Genomic DNA, 18,872 nt, shown 5'->3' with positions numbered 1-18,872 from the left:
ATCTTCTGTTGTACGCCGCACCTGTTTTCTACACTTAGCCTGTTGTTTGAATGTTTTCTTACAGCTGTCAATCTTCTTGACAAAAAAAAAAAAAACCCTAAGGACTGTAATATATTTTTACTCTGGGTTATTGCTTGTTATGAATGTGCTTTGCTTTTAACCACAAACTGAACATCTTTTTCTTTTTTTCTTGTTTTAATACAGCCGATGTTGCACTGTTTCACCATTTGGTCCATTTTAATGTTTTTTGTTTTGTTTTTTTTTCTTGTTAAATACAATTCTAAATGTATTTATTGCCCTGTTTGGACAGTTCACATTAATCTTTATAAGAGCCTGTTGGGTCAGACTGTTCTTACAGCAAAAAATTTGTCTAAGTCAGTTCAACTGTCCACTTTATTTACTTGTCATTAAAAAAAAAATCTAGATGTTTTTCTGTTTTTATTCACCATGTCAGATTTTCGGGACTCGGATCCTTTTCACACCATGTTATCCATCAGGGACTTTACTGTAATGTCTGTGGTACCTGAGGACATACACTAGTATGATGGCTTTCAGGACTTATGTAGGACTTGGTCCTTACATACCTCAAGATGACAACATGGACGATTCAGGAAATGACTTTTGCTACTTTTACAGGTAAGTTGTCCATAAGTTCAGGTATAATCAACTGTAAGCTGATTTTTGGCTGTCAGCCCGGCTTATTTTTGCCAAAAGTTAATTTATAAAATGAATAAACAGTTGACACTTTGCCATATACATTTATGCTCAAAGGTTTACATACCCTGGCAGAATTTTTGCTTTTTTGGTCATTTTTAAGAGAATATGAATGACAACACAAACTTTTTTTTCACTCATGGTTAGTGGTTGGGTGAAGCCATTTATTGTCAGACAGCTGTATTTCCTCTTTTTAAATCAAAATGACAAGAGAACTACCCAAATGACCCTGATCCAAAGTTTACATACCCCTGTTCTTAACCCCTTTAACATCACTGACAGCTTGGAGTCTTTTGTGGTGGTTGTGGACGAGGCTCTCTGATGGTGAAGCTGCCACTGAATATGTTTTGGACTTTATTTACATCAATTACAAAGAAATACAAACAGTATGACACTTTATGGTAAATCTGCATGGAGTAGACAGTTCTCGTGCGCTTTACGTTCTCAGGATGCAGGACTACTTTGTGTCCCTAAGGTGGATAAGAAGTCTGTGGGTCACAGAGCTTTCTCTTATCATGCCCCTGTTCTGTGGAATGATCTCCCTGCGTCAATAAAACAGATTCTGTGGAGACTTTCAAGTCCAGACTAAAGATGCACTTATTTTCCCCTTCATATGGCAGCATACTGGTACAGTTTTGTTTTACACTTTTTACTCTTTTAATTCATGTTATTAGTAATTGGAGCAGGCTGTGGCCTCAACTTGACCTAAATTCTGGGTCTTTTAGTGAAGTTTAGGGCTAGTGGTAAAGTATTTCTTCTGTTTTTCTTGTTGTTTAATGCTGACAAATTATACTGTATTTTTTGTCTTTCTGATGCCTGATTCTGTTTTTTCTCTCTGTTTAAGGTGCAGCTCCATCCAGAGATGGGAGTTGTATTTGTGTTGGTCACCCTCCTGTCCTGTGCACCAACAGCATTTCTTGTATATTTGTACGTGAATTGTTCTGTAATTTATTTCTGTAATTTATGTCTGTGTCATGGCCCGAGCAGAGGGTCACCCCTTTGAGTCTGGTCTGCTTGAGGTTTCTTCCTCAGAGGGAGTATTTCCTTACCACTGTTGCTCTGGGGGTTGGTAAGGTTAGACCTTACCTGTGTGAAGCGCTTTGAGGCAACTCTGTTGTGATTTGGCGCTATATAAAGGAAAATAAATTGAAATTTTTGTGTTGTCATTCATATTCTCTTAAAAATGGCCAAAAAAGCAAAGATTCTGCCAGGCTATGTAAACTTTTGAGCACAGCTTTATCAGTGAGTGCTGTGAGCATTTCAGGGCTTCTGATACATTTCCCACTTGAAACCCAAAATTTGGCCCACAGAGCTTTGACCTTCCCGTATTAATGTGAGTCCCTTCAGCTGTTCACTCGAGGTCCCCACAGGATTTGTATGTCGAACCAGGAACTTTCTGCACTGAGACCAAGTGCACCCCCCAATTCCAGTATAAATGTATAAAACTTTCAACTTTGAGAGTTTTACAGTTCATGAGTTCTAAGATAAAGTTTGCTGGAAGGACTGAATCCCCCACCCACCCACCCAGAAGCTGAAAGGTTTTAGTCATGCTCCCCTGAAGCAAAAAAAAAGACTGAAGGACCTAAATGACATGGTGAGATACTGAAGAGCTTCACTTATTCATGACATGACAGAAATATATTACAATTACAGCATGTTTCAAAGCACCCAAACTGTTTCTCCTTTTGGTGGGTTCCTGTCTTAATTTCTGGGGATCAGAAAGTCCCAGCGCCTATGATGACGGATTAGCTCCCAGCCAGAAGGTCAGTGGATCAAAACCACCTGAGCATCATGCTGACCATCCATCTGGAGGTCATCTGGTGGAAAACGTGTGCAGGACCCACTATGGTAACACACAGAGAGAGACACAAAGATACAGACACACACTCAGACAGACACACACACAGAGACACAAAGAGACAGACACACAAAGATACAGACACAGAGACACAAAGATACAGACACACACTCAGAGACACAAAGATACAGACACACACTCAGAGACACAAAGATACAGACACACACTCAGAGACAGACACACTCAGAGACACACACAAAGATACAGACACACACTCAGAGACAGACACACAGGGACAGACACACTCAGACAGAGACACAAAGATACAGACACACACTCAGAGACAGACACACACACAGAGACACAAAGATACAGACACACAGACAGACACACACAGAGACACAAAGATACAGACACACACTCAGAGACAGACACACACAAAGATACAGACACACACAGGGACAGACACACTCAGACAGAGACACAAAGATACAGACACACACACAGGGACAGACAGAGACACAAAGATACAGACACAGACACAAAGATACAGACACACAGACAGACACACTCAGACAGAGACACAAATATACAGACACACACACAGGGACAGACAGACAGAGACACAAAGATACAGACACACACAGGGACAGACACAGACAGACACAAAGATACAGACACACACAGGGACAGACACAGAGACACAAAGATACAGACACAGAGACACAAAGATACAGACACACACAGGGACAGACACACTCAGACAGAGACACAAAGATACAGACACACACACAGGGACAGACAGAGACACAAAGATACAGACACACACACAGGGACAGACACAGAGACACAAAGATACAGACACACACACACAGACACAAAGATACAGACACACACTCAGATACAGACACAAAGATAGACACACACACAGGGACAGACACACTCAGACAAAGACACAAAGATACAGACACACAGAGACACAAAGATACAGACACACACACAGGGACAGACACACAGAGACACAAAGATACAGAGACACAAAGATACAGACACACTCAGAGACAGACACACACACACAGAGATACAGACACACTCAGACAGACACACACACAGAGACACAAAGATAGACACACACTCAGAGACAGACACACACAGACACAAAGAGACAGACACACACACACAGAGACACAAAGATACAGACACACTCAGAGACAGACACACACACACAGAGACACAAAGATACAGACACACACACAGAGACAGACAGAGACACAAAGATACAGACACACACAGGGACAGACACAGACAGAGACACAAAGATACAGACACACACAGGGACAGACACAGAGACACAAAGATACAGACACACACAGGGACAGACACAGAGACACAAAGATACAGACACACACACAGGGACAGACACACTCAGACAGAGACACAAAGATACAGACACACACACAGGGACAGACAGACACAAAGATACAGACACACACACAGGGACAGACACAGACAGAGACACAAAGATACAGACACACACACAGACAGACACACACAGACACAAAGATACAGACACACACTCAGAGACAGACACAAAGATACAGACACACACTCAGAGACAGACACAGACACAAAGATAGACACACACACAGGGACAGACACACTCAGACAGAGACACAAAGATACAGACACACAGAGACACAAAGATACAGACACACACACAGGGACAGACACACACAGAGACACAAAGATACAGACACACAGAGACACAAAGATACAGACACACACACAGAGACAGACACTCAGAGACAGAGACACACACACAGAGATACAGACACACACTCAGACAGACACACACACAGAGACACAAAGATAGACACACACTCAGAGACAGACACACACAGACACAAAGAGACAGACACACACACACACAGAGACACAAAGATACAGACACACTCAGAGACAGACACACACACACAGAGACACAAAGATACAGACACACACTCAGAGACAGACACACACACACACAGAGACACAAAGATACAGACACACACTCAGAGACAGACACACACACAGAGACACAAAGATACAGACACACACACAGAGACACAAAGATACAGACACACACACACAGAGACAGACACACTCAGAAACAGATACAGACACACACACAGAGACACACACACACAGAGACACAAAGAGACAGACACACACAGAGACACAAAGATACAGACACACACTCAGAGACAGACACACACACAGACACAAAGAGACAGACACACACACACAGAGACACAAAGATACAGACACACTCAGACAGACAGACACACACACACAGAGAGACACAAAGATACAGACACACACTCAGAGACAGACACACACACACACAGACACAAAGATACAGACACACACTCAGAGACAGACACACACACACAGAGACACAAAGATACAGACACACACTCAGAGACAGACACACACACACAGAGACAGACACACTCAGACAGACACACACACAGAGACACAAAGAGACAGACACACACTCAGAGACAGACACACACACAGAGAGACACAAAGATACAGACACAGACACACAGAGACAGACACACTCAGAAACAGATACAGACACACACACAGAGACACAAAGATACAGACACACACTCAGAGACAGACACACACACAGAGACAGACACACTCAGATACAGACACACACACAGAGACACAAAGATACAGACACACACAGAGACACAAAGATACAGACACACACACAGGGACAGACAGACAGACACAAAGATACAGACACATACACAGGGACAGACACTCAGACAGACACACACACAGACACAAAGATACAGACACACACACAGGGACAGACACTCAGACAGACACACACACACAGAGACACAAAGATACAGACACACACTCAGAGACAGACACTCAGACAGACACACACACACACAGAGATACAAAGATACAGACACACACAGGGACAGACACACTCAGACAGACACACACAGAGACACAAAGATACAGACACACACACACAGAGACACAAAGATACAGACACACACACAGGGACAGACAGACAGACACACACACACACACAGAGACACAAAGATACAGACACACACAGGGACAGACACACTCAGACAGACACACACAGAGACACAAAGATACAGACACACACAGGGACAGACACACTCAGACAGACACACACAGAGACACAAAGATACAGACACACACAGGGACAGACACACTCAGACAGACACACACAGAGACACAAAGATACAGACACACACTCAGAGACACAAAGATACAGACATACACACTCAGAGACAGACATACACACACAGGGACAGACACACACACACACACACACAGAGACACAAAGAGACAGACACACACACACAGAGACACAAAGATACAGACACACACACAGGGACAGACAGACACACACACACACACAAAGATACAGACACACACACAGGGACAGACACTCAGACAGACACACACACACAGAGATACAGACACACACACAGGGACAGACACTCAGACAGACACACACACACAGAGATACAGACACACACACAGGGACAGACACTCAGACAGACACACACACACACAAAGATACAGACACACACACAGGGACAGACACTCAGACAGACACACACACACAGAGACACAAAGATACAGACACACACACAGGGACAGACACTCAGACAGACACACACACACACAGAGACACAAAGATACAGACACACACAGGGACAGACACTCAGACAGACACACACACACAGAGACACAAAGATACAGACACACACTCAGAGACAGACACTCAGACAGACACACACACACACAGAGACACAAAGATACAGACACACACAGGGACAGACACACTCAGACAGACACACACACACAGAGACACAAAGATACAGACACACACAGGGACAGACACACTCAGACAGACACACACACAGACACAAAGATACAGACACACACAGGGACAGACACTCAGACAGACAGACACACAGACACAGACACACACACACAGAGACACACAGACACACACACACACACAGAGGCACAAAGATACAGAAACACACACAGAGGCACAAAGATACAGACACACACACAGAGGCACAAATATACAGAAACACACAACACAGAGGCACAAAGATACAGAAACACACACACACAGAGGCACAAAGATACAGAAACACAACACAAGGGCTCAAAGATACAGAAACACACACACACAGAGGCACAAAGATACAGAAACACAAACACAGAGGCACAAAGATACAGACACACAAACACAGAGGCACAAAGATACAGAAACACACACAAGGGCACAAAGATACAGAAACACACACACACAGAGGCACAAAGATACAGAAACACAAACACAGAGGCACAAAGATACAGAAACACAAACACAGAGGCACAAAGATACAGAACACACACACACAGAGGCACAAGTATACAGATAACACAACACAGAGCACAAAGATCAGACACACTCAGAGACAGACACACACACACACAGGGACACAAAGATACAGACACACTCAGAGACAGACACACACACAGAGACACAAAGATACAGACACACACACAGAGGACACAAAGATACAGAACACACCCACACAGAGACAGACACACTCAGAAACAGATACAGACACACACACAGAGGACACACACACACAGAGACACAAAGAGGCAGACACACACACACACAGAGACACAAAGATACAGACACACACTCAGAGACAGACACACACACAGACACAAAGAGACAGACACACACACACAGAGACACAAGATACAGACACACTCAGACAGACAGACACACACCACACCAGAGACACAAAGATACGACACACACTCAGAGGACAGACACACAAAACACACAGAGGACACTAAAGATACAGAACCCCACACTCAGGAGACAGACAACACACACACAGAGCAACAAAGTACAGACCACACACTCAGAGACAGGACACACAAAACACAGGAGACAGACACATCAGACAGACACACCACACAGAGACACAAAGAGACAGACACCACACTCAGTAGACAGGGACACAAACACAGAGAGGACACAAAGATAACAGACCAACACAGACACAGGAACACAGAGACAGCCAAACCAAGAAAACAGATACAGGACACACAACATAAAAAGAGGTACACAACAGAGATACAGACACACCATCAGCAGAGGACAGAAACACACACAGAGACAGCCCCACACTCAGATACAGAAAACACACACAGGAGACACAAAGCTACAGGGGAACACACTCAGAGGACAGACACACACACATAGACAGGACCATCCGAAAACAGATACAGAACACAACACACAGAGACACAAAGATACAGACACACACAAGATACAGACACACACAGAGACACAAAGATACAGACACACACACAGGGACAGACAGACAGACACAAAGATACAGACACATACACAGGGACAGACACTCAGACAGACAGACACACACACACACACAGAGGCACAAAGATACAGACACACACACCACAGAGGCACAAAGATACAGAACAACCCACAACAGAGGCACAAAGATACAGAAACACACACACAGAGGCACAAGATACAGAAACACACACACACAGAGGCACAAAGATACAGGACACACCACACAGAGGCCACAAAGATACAGAAACACACACACAAGAGGCACAAAAGATACAGGACACACACACACAGAGGCACAAAGATACAGACACACACACACACAGAGGCACAAAGATACAGAACACACACACAGAGGCACAAAGATACAGAAACACACACACACAGAGGCACAAAGATACAGACACACACACACACAGAGGCACAAAGATACAGAAACACACAAACACAAGAGGCACAAAGATACAGAAACACAAACACAGAGGCACAAAGATACAGACACACACACAGAGGCACAAAGATACAGAAACACACACACAGAGGCACAAAGATACAGAAACACACACACAGAGGCACAAGATACAGAAACACACACACAGAGGCACAAAGATACAGAAACACACACACAGAGGCACAAAGATACAGACACACACACAGAGGCACAAAGATACAGAAACACACACACACAGAGGCACAAAGATACAGAACACACACACACAGAGGCACAAAGATACAGAAACACACACACACACAGAGGCACAAAGATACAGAACACACACACAGAGGCACAAAGATACAGAAACACACACAGAGGCACAAAGATACAGACACACACACAGAGGCACAAAGATACAGAAACACACACACACAGAGGCACAAAGATACAGACACACACACACAGAGGCACAAAGATACAGAAACACACACAGAGGCACAAAGATACAGAAACACACACACAGAGGCACAAAGATACAGAAACACACACAGAGGCACAAAGATACAGAACACACACACACAGAGGCACAAAGATACAGAAACACACACACAGAGGCACAAAGATACAGAAACACACACAGAGGCACAAAGATACAGAAACACACACAGAGGCACAAAGATACAGAAACACACAACACAGAGGCACAAAGATACAGAAACACACACACAGAGGCACAAAGATACAGACACACACACACAGAGGCACAAAGATACAGAAACACACACACACAGAGGCACAAAGATACAGAAACACACACACAGAGGCACAAAGATACAGACACACACACAGAGGCACAAAGATACAGAAACACACAAACACAGAGGCACAAAGATACAGAAACACACACACACAGAGGCACAAAGATACAGAAACACACACACAGAGGCACAAAGATACAGAACACACACACACAGAGGCACAAAGATACAGACACACACACAGAGGCACAAAGATACAGAAACACACACAGAGGCACAAAGATACAGACACACACACACAGAGGCACAAAGATACAGAACACACACACACAGAGGCACAAAGATACAGACACACACACACAGAGACACTCAGACAGACACACACACACAGAGACACAAAGATACAGACACACACACAGGGACAGACACACTCAGACAGACACACACACACACAGAGACACAAAGATACAGACACACACAGGGACAGACACACTCAGACAGACACACACACACAGACACAAAGATACAGACACACACAGGGACAGACACTCAGACAGACAGACACACACACACAGGGACAGACACTCAGACACACACACACACACACACACACACACACACACACACACACACACACACACACACACACACACACACACACACACACACACGAGCAGCTGCTTTACACGCATTGTGTTCAGTCAGCGTTCATAAAAATGTAACTGTTTGCAGTAACGATAATACATAAAGCAAATGTTAACCTGTATAAACGTGTTGAAACTGAAATTTAAAAGTTTTTTTAAATGACCGTCTTTGAAAAATTCATTTTCAAAGACAAACATGAAACGAAAACCAGGTCCTCTGGTTCGTTTGTGAGATTCAAAAAAAATTAAAACCAATAAATAATGCAGGTGTCAAACACATTTATTGAAAAAAGGAACAGAGAATATAATAATTGAAATGAACATAATGTATTTTAATTTTATAATTTAAACTTTATTTAAGCAGGTTAGTCCCATAAAGTTTCCAGTCCACCGAACCTGCATTGTCTTTAATAAATCCGTGTCTGCTTCGACAAGTAGGAATATTCTATTTAAATGTTTTGATCTGTGCTGAATTTTATTAAGACGTCGTACTTTAATGATCATCGTTTTATTTGTAGTTTATAAATTAAAAAGAAAAGTCGGAACCTTTGCCACCGGAACTTGAATCTCGTGCGTGTTTCACATCGAGCGCTTTTACAGTTGCGGTTCGTCGCTGCGATCAGTTTGTTTTTTTTTTGTTGTTTTTGTTCTAACGGTATTTCTGACTCCTGATGGAGATATTTGGGAGCACATTTGATGACTCTATGTTTTCAGAGGCGAGAAACAGAGTCTGTGTCTCTCTGACGTCATACAGCGCCAAACTCTGCCAGCCTGAGGTCAGTCTGACTTTATTTTCATTTCCGGTTCGACATTCCGCGTTAACGTTACATTTATGTTTTGTATTTTTGAGCCTTTTATCTTTGTGTGTGTCGAACTAAATGTATTATTTCTGTTCAACATAAAGTGATTAAAAAGTGATGGGCTTAGTGGTTAGCACTGACGCCTCACAGCAAGAAGGTCGTGGGATCGCTTCCCGGCCTTTCTGTTTAGAGTTTGCATGTTCTCCCCGTGTCTTTGTAGGTGGCCTCCCACAGTTAAAAACATGCTTATTTAGGGTCTGCTCCTTTCTGTGCCCCTGAGCAAGGCAGCATCTTTACATCTGGAGTTGGTCCCTGGGTGCAGGTGTCGTGCCAAAGTTCTTCTCCCCGTCAGAACTTGTATCTCCTGGCGCGGAGCGCGCATTCACTCTGCAGCGCTTCCACACGTTCTGCAGCTCTTTAAACGATCTCCTCCTGCTCCCAGACAAAAATAACAGCATGTTGGTTGTTCAATACATGACATTAAAAAATTAAGTTTCATAATCTTTTGACGACGTTTAATGCACGCGTGTCTTCACGTCGATTACACGCACAGACACAGAAACGGTGTCCAACATAAAAAAACGCCGAAAACGTTTATTAAAAAAAGAAAACGCTGTAAGACGTTTATTTAAAAAAGAAAACGCTGTAACCCGTTTATATGTAAAAAAAAAAAAACACGCTTTAATACGTTTATGATTGCATCACCGTCAAGATAATACTTAGGTAAAGTTAGAAAGATATTCACAGATTCGAAGTTCACGGCTCAATAGATCTGAAGAGAAACGTTGTAGAAAGACAAACACCACTAGTTTCTAACCTCAGGAAGGTAGACAACGAGCTACAACCTTATTTTTATCCATATGAGCCGCTGAAAAAAATAACACTGATCTGAACGGGCAGCCGGCAGAGAAACGGAAGCTTAGGGACCGTCTACAAAGTGCATACATGAAAAAAAAGAAGACCACAGGAAATTATTGAATAAATCATTGTAATAAGGAGTGATATCACCAAATTCACTGCACACATCAGTGGGGTCCTGCTGATTATACTACAGAGCTCAGTTTGGAAAAATGCCATTATGAAAAACTTTGCAGAATTTTTTATTTTTTAAATTTTTAATAGCATTAAAGTCACAAGATGTGGTGTCACCAAATTCACTGCACACAACAGCCGTGTCCTGTTGATTATACCAGAGCACTCAGTTTGGGAAAAAGTAATTTAAAAAATTTTGGAGAATTTTTCATTGATTATATTTTCAAAAGCATCAAAGTCATAAGGTGTAGTGACACAAAATTTACTGCACACAACAGTGGTGTCCTGCTGATTATACTACAACACTCACTTTGGGAAAAAGTCATTTTAAAAAAATTTGGAGAATTTTTGATTGTTTACATTTTCAATAGCATCAAAGTCATATGGTGTAGTGACACAAAAGTTACTGCACACAACAGTGGTGTCCTGCTGATTATACTACAACACTCACTTCTGGAAAAAGTCATTTTCAAAAATTTTGGAGAATTTTTCATTGTTTATATTTTCAATAGCATCAAAGTCATAAGGTGTAGTGACACAAAATTTACTGTACACAACAGTGGTGTCCTGCTGATTATACTACAATACTCACTTTTGGAAAAAGTCATTTTCAAAAATTTTGGAGAATTTTTCATTGTTTATATTTTCAATAGCATCAAAGTCATAAGGTGTAGTGACACAAAATTTACTGTACACAACAGTGGTGTCCTGCTGATTATACTACAGGACTCAGTTTGGAAAAAAAGTAATTTTAAAAAATTTGGGGGGATTTTTCACTATTTAAATTTTCAATAGCATCAAAGTCATAAAGTGTAGTGACACAAAATTTACTGCACACAACAGTGGTGTCCTGCTAGTTATTGTTGGGAAAGTGTAGTGACACGGACCCACAACAGGGGGCGTAAATGAACGGACAATTGAAGGAGTCAAATTATAACACTTTACTGTTGTGAATGACACAACCAAACACAGCAGATTCAGAATGTGCAACAGTCAGTCAATAAAGGTGTTGTGTGGGCAGGCTCGACGATAGGAGACGCCCGTCTGGAAACGAACCGGAACCACACGATTTCCATCGCCACCGAACCCGAGGAATACTGGAGTCGCAAAGTCCCGGAGTCCCCAGGTGGCCACCTTCACGGCGTGTCGGATCTGGTACTGCTGGCAAAAAGCAAAAGACAGTCAAAGGGTGGGTGTGTGAACACCCAGTAACAATCCTGGAGGGAATTCCACCTCCACCTCTCACTCAACACGTTGCAGCGGTCTCAGAAGAAAAAGAGCGCCGTCTTGCACAGCCTCCACAAAAACGACCGGTACTCCTGCAAACACTCACAATAACAGATTTACAAATCTCACAAAAAAGGCTGAGAGTATTACCTCTGATAGAAGATGATATCTCGGCAGTGTGGTGGAGGTGTCTTCCTGCTTTTATACCAGATGTGGATGATTAGTGACAGCTGTCACGGATGATGGGTGACAGCTGTCACCACGGCTTGTTCCTGAGGCGGCAGCGCCCTCTCGTGCCTGAAGCCCGCACTTCAGGCAGGGCGCCCTCTGGTGGTGGGCCAGCAGTACCTCCTCTTCAGCGGCCCACACAACAGGACCCCCCCCCTCAACGGGCGCCTCCTGGCGCCCGACCAGGCTTGTCCGGGTGGCGACGATAGAAATCGGCCAGGAGGGCCGGGTCCAGGATGAAGCTCCTCTTCACCCAGGAGTGTTCTTCAGGTCCATATCCCTCCCAGTCCACCAAATACTGAAAGCCCTGGCTCATTCGACGGACGTCCAAGAGCCGGCGAACTGTCCAAGCCGGCTCCCCGTTGATAATACGGGCAGGAGACGGCGCCGGACCGGGTGCACAGAGGGGTGAGGTGTGATGCGGTTTAATCCTGGAGACATGAAAGACCGGATGGATCCGCAGTGAGGCCGGGAGTTGGAGCCTCACTGCGGTAGGACTGAGGACCTTGAGGATGGGGAAGGGTCCAATGAATCAGTCTTTTAATTTGGGGGACTCGACCTGGAGTGGAATGTCCTTGGTGGAAAGCCATACCTCCTGCCCGGGCTGGTATGCGGGGGCCGGGGACCATCGACGGTCTGCATGGGCTTTAGCCCTCGTCCGGGCCCTCAACAAGGCCGAACGGGCGGTGCGCCACACCCGACGGCATCGCCGCAGGTGGGCCTGGACCGAGGGCACACCGACCTCTCCCTCCACCAAAGGAAACAAAGGGGGTTGGTACCCCAGACACACCTCGAACGGGGAGAGGCCGGTGGCAGAGGACACCTGGCTGTTATGAGCGTACTCGATCCAGGCCAGATGTTCACTCCAAGCCGTCGGGTGTGCAGAGGTCGTGCACCTGAGGGCCTGCTCCAACTCCTGGTTGGCCCGTTCGACCTGTCCGTTGGTTTGCGGGTGATACCCAGACGAGAGGCTTACAGTGGCCCCCAGTTCCGGCAGAAACTTCTCCACACCTGCGAGGAGAACTGGGGACCGCGATCTGAAACGATGTCTGTAGGTATCCCATGCAGCCGGACGACATGGTGGACCAGGAGATCCGCCGTCTCCTGGGCCGACGGGAGCTTCGGGAGGGCCACGAAGTGGGCCGCCTTGGAGAAACGGTCCACTATCGTGAGTATGGTGGTGTGTCCCCGGGACGGCGGGAGGCCCGTGACAAAATCCAGACCGATGTGGGACCAGGGGCGGTGAGGCACAGGAAGTCCCTGTGCCTTCTGGTGGTCCGCCTTGCCCCTGGCGCAGGTGGTGCAGGCCTGGATGTAAGCCCGGACATCAGTCTCCAGGGACGCCCACCAGAAGCGCTGCCGGACTACTGCCACGGTCCTACGCACCCCTGGGTGGCAGGAGAGCTTGGACCCGTGACAGAAGTCCAGCACGGCAGCTCTGGCTTCTGGTGGGACGTATAGTCTGTTCTTTGGTCCTGTTCCGGGATCCGGGCTCCATGCCAGGGCCTCCCGGACGGTCTTCTCCACGTCCCAGGTAAGAGCAGCCACGATAGTGGACTCCGGGAGAATGGGTTCCGGTGGATCCGACAGCTCGGTCTTGACTTCCTGTTCATGCACCCGGGACAGGGCATCCGATCTTTGGTTTTTGGTCCCGGGGCGGTAGGTAATCCGGAAGTCAAAACGGCCGAAAAACAGTGACCAGCGGGCTTGCCTGGGGTTCAGTCGCTTGGCGGTCCTGATATACTCCAGGTTCTGGTGGTCAGTGAAAACCATGAAAGGCACTGACGCTCCCTCCAGCAGGTGTCTCCACTCCTCAAGAGCCTCTTTCACCGCAAGGAGCTCTCGATTGCCCACGTCATAGTTCCGGTCTGCTGGGGTCAACCTGCGGGAAAAATAGGCACACGGGTGAAGAACCTTATCGGTTTGTCCGCTCTGGGATAGCACGGCTCCTATCCCTGAGTCAGAGGCGTCCACTTCAACCACAAACTGGCGACCAGGATCGGACTGCACCAAGACCGGTGCAGTCGAGAACCGGCGTTTCAACTCCCTAAACGCGGCTTCGCACCGATCCGACCAGGTGAAGGGAACTTTTGGTGAGGTCAGGGCCGTCAGGGGGCTAACTACCTGACTATACCCCTTAATGAAGCTCCTGTAGAAATTTGCGAAGCCGAGGAACTGTTGCAGCTTCCTACGGCTTGTAGGTTGGGGCCAGTCTCTCACCGCTGCGAGCTTGGCCGGATCTGGGGCGACGGAGTTGGAGGAGATGATAAACCCCAGGAAGGACAAAGAAGTGCGGTGGAACTCACACTTCTCGCCCTTCACAAACAGCCGGTTCTCCAACAACCGCTGCAGGACCTGACGTACATGCCGTACATGGGTCTCAGGGTCCGGAGAAAAGATGAGTATATCATCCAGATACACGAAGACGAATCGGTGCAGGAAGTCCCGCAAGACGTCATTAACCAAAGCTTGGAACGTCACGGGGGCGTTAGTGAGGCCGAACGGCATGACCAGGTACTCAAAATGACCTAACGGGGTGTTAAATGCCGTCTTCCATTCGTCTCCCTTCCGGATCCGAACTAGGTGGTATGCGTTCCTAAGATCCAACTTTGTGAAGATTTTGGCTCCATGCAGGGGGGTGAACACTGAATCCAACAAAGGCAACGGGTATCGGTTGCGAACCGTGATCTCGTTCAGCCCCCGGTAATCAATGCATGGACGAAGACTGCCATCTTTTTTGCCCACAAAAAAGAAACCTGCTCCCATCGGAGAGGTGGAGTTACGGATCAGCCCGGCAGCTAAGGAGTCCCGGATGTAGGTCTCCATTGATTCGCGCTCAGGTCGGGAGAGGTTGTACAGCCTGCTGGACGGAAACTCCACGCCTGGCAACAAATCGATGGCACAATCATATGGACGGTGCGGGGGAAGAGTGAGTGCCCGATCCTTGCTAAGAACGTCAGCAAGATCGTGGTACTCAACCGGCACTGCCTACAGATTGGGGGGAACTTGGACCTGCTCCTTAGCCTGGGAACCGGGAGGAACCGAGGATCCCAAACACATCCGATGGCAGGTTTCGCTCCACTGTACCACCACCCCGGACGGCCAATCAATCCGGGGATTGTGTTTCAGCATCCAGGGGAACCCCAGAATCACACGGGAGGTAGAAGGAGTCACAAAAAACTCAATCTCCTCCCTATGATTCCCTGACACTACCAGAGTTACTGGTGGTGTCTTGTGTGTGATTAAAGGGAGTAGGGTGCCATCTAGTGCTCGCACCTGCAATGGTGCAGGTAGCGCAACCAGAGGGAGCCCTACCTCCCTGGCCCATCTGCTGTCTAGCAGATTCCCTTCTGACCCTGTGTCTACCAGTGCTGGGGCCTGAAGGGTTAAATCCCCACTAAGGATTGTAACCGGGAGTCGTGTGGCAATATGTGTGTGTCCCACGTGAATTTTTTGGCCCACCCTAAGCCCAGTTTCTAGGGGCGGGCGTTGGTGTTTAACCGTTCGGGGCAATTGCTCAATTGATGCTCCATTGAGCCACAAACAAAACACGCCCCGCGGGGAAGCCTCCTCTGTCTATTAGGTGGTCTAAATGTGGTCCTGCTCGTGTCCATAGCTTCGTCAGCAGGGGGAGCTGTCGCCCCACAGGACGTAGAGGCCAGGGAGCGTGGGAAGGGCGGACCTTGCTCGGACCCGGAAGGAAGAGGGACGGCGCGTGCCCGGCCACGTCCTTCGTCTCGTTCCCGACGGCGTTCCTCCAACCGATTGTCTAACCGTATAACGAGATCAATAAGCCCATCTAATTCCCGCGGTTCATCCTTGGCCACTAGGTGCTCCTTTAGGATCGACGACAGTCCGTTTACAAAGGCGGCGTGGAGCGCAGCGTTATTCCAGCCGGACCTCGCAGCCGCGATGCGGAAGTCGACTGCATAAGCAGCTGCGCTTCGGCGCCCCTGTCTCATCGACAGCAGCACGGTTGAAGCGGTCTCTCCCCTGTTAGGGTGATCAAACACAGTTCTGAACTCCCTCACAAACCCAGTGTATGTGTGAAGGAGCCGTGAATTTTGCTCCCAAAGCGCCGTAGCCCAAGCGCGTGCCTCTCCCCGAAGCAGAGTGATCACATAAGCTATTTTGCTTGCGTCTGACGCGTACATGACGGGACGTTGTGCGAAGACGAGCGAACACTGCATAAGAAAGTCCACGCACGTCTCCACACAACCTCCGTACGGCTCAGGAGGGCTTATGTAAGCTTCAGGGGATGGTGGGAGGGGTTGTTGAACCACCACTGGGATATTTATATCCAGCACAGGGTCGGCAGGAGGTGGAGCTGCAGCAGCGCCCTGAGTGCTTGCCGCCACTTGCGCGGAGAGAGCCTCCACCCTGCGGTTCAGGAGGATGTTTTGCTCGGCTATTTGATCCATTCGAGCCGTAAAGCCGGTGAGAATATGCTGTAGCTCACCAATCACGCCTCCTGCAGACGCCTGCGCTCCCTGCTCTCCCATTGGCTGTTCAACAGCCGGGTGACGCCCCTCGGAGTCCATGACACTGGCCGAGATGTCCTGTTGGGAAAGTGTAGTGACACGGACCCACAACAGGGGGCGTAAATGAACGGACAATGGAAGGAGTCAAATTATAACACTTTACTGTTGTGAATGACACAACCAAACACAGCAGATTCAGAATGTGCAACAGTCAATCAATAAAGGTGTCGTGTGGGCAGGCTCGACGATAGGAGACGCCCGTCTGGAAACGAACCGGAACCACACGATTTCCACCGCCACCGAACCCGAGGAATACTGGAGCCGCCAAGTCCCGGAGTCCCCAGGTGGCCACCTTCACGGCGTGTCGGATCTGGTACTGCTGGCAAAAAGCAAAAGACAGTCAAAGGGTGGGTGTGTGAACACCCAGTAACAATCCTGGAGGGAATTCCACCTCCACCTCTCACTCAACACGTTGCAGCGGTCTCAGAAGAAAAAGAGCGCCGTCTTGCACAGCCTCCACAAAAACGACCGGTACTCCTGCAAACACAATAACAGATTTACAAATCTCACAAAAAAGGCTGAGAGTATTACCTCTGATAGAAGATGATATCTCGGCAGTGTGGTGGAGGTGTCTTCCTGCTTTTATACCAGATGTGGATGATTAGTGACAGCTGTCACGGATGATGGGTGACAGCTGTCACCACAGCTTGTTCCTGAGGCGGCGCCCTCTCGTGCCTGAAGCCCGCACTTCAGGCAGGGCGCCCTCTGGTGGTGGGCCAGCAGTACCTCCTCTTCAGCGGCCCACACAACAGTTATACTACAATACTCAGTTTGGAAAAATGTCATTGTTTAAAATTTGAGAGATTTGTTGTTTAAATTTACAGTTGTGTCAGTGTTAAAAGGTGTAATGACACAAAATTTCCTGCACACATCTGCTTAGATTAGATAGAACTTTTTGTGATCTCTTAGGAAACCTCCCTCAGGTTCCAGCAGCACTGTATAGCATCACACAGTGTAAGAAGCACACAAAGTATCAAAAGTGAAAGTAAAAAAAAAAAAAACAGTTTGTAAATATAAATATAAATACGAGACATATGGATCAATACTGGTTTACTGGCTCCTACTGTTTCTCTGCACTTAAGAAGGAGCAGTCTGTGGCTGAAGAGGGTCCTCTGGTTACCAATGACGGTGTGCAGAAAGTGACTGACATCTTCCATAATATCCAGCAGTTTGTCCAGTGTTCTTTTCTCTGCCAGCATCACCAGAGAGCCTAGCTTCATGCCAACCACAGAGTCAATCCACCTGGTCAGT

General features: G+C 46.9%; 1 protein-coding gene across 2 annotated transcripts in view; it reads left to right on the top strand.

The window, feature by feature from the left end:
* Positions 1-10,383: 10,383 nt before the first annotated feature.
* The window catches only part of zgc:101716 (uncharacterized protein LOC492784 homolog), a 78,914-nt gene continuing 70,425 nt past the window's right edge, over positions 10,384-18,872 (top strand). For both annotated transcript variants that reach the window (XM_034175406.1, XM_034175405.1), the window contains exon 1: positions 10,384-10,569. In XM_034175406.1, coding sequence (XP_034031297.1) covers positions 10,465-10,569 — 105 coding nt within the window. In that variant the 5' untranslated portion in view covers positions 10,384-10,464. The remainder of the gene's footprint in view (positions 10,570-18,872) is intronic.

This window comes from Thalassophryne amazonica, chromosome 7, assembly GCF_902500255.1.
Source record: "Thalassophryne amazonica chromosome 7, fThaAma1.1, whole genome shotgun sequence".
Lineage (NCBI taxonomy): Eukaryota > Metazoa > Chordata > Actinopteri > Batrachoidiformes > Batrachoididae > Thalassophryne > Thalassophryne amazonica.
This window is presented reverse-complemented; position numbering and strand designations above follow the sequence as displayed.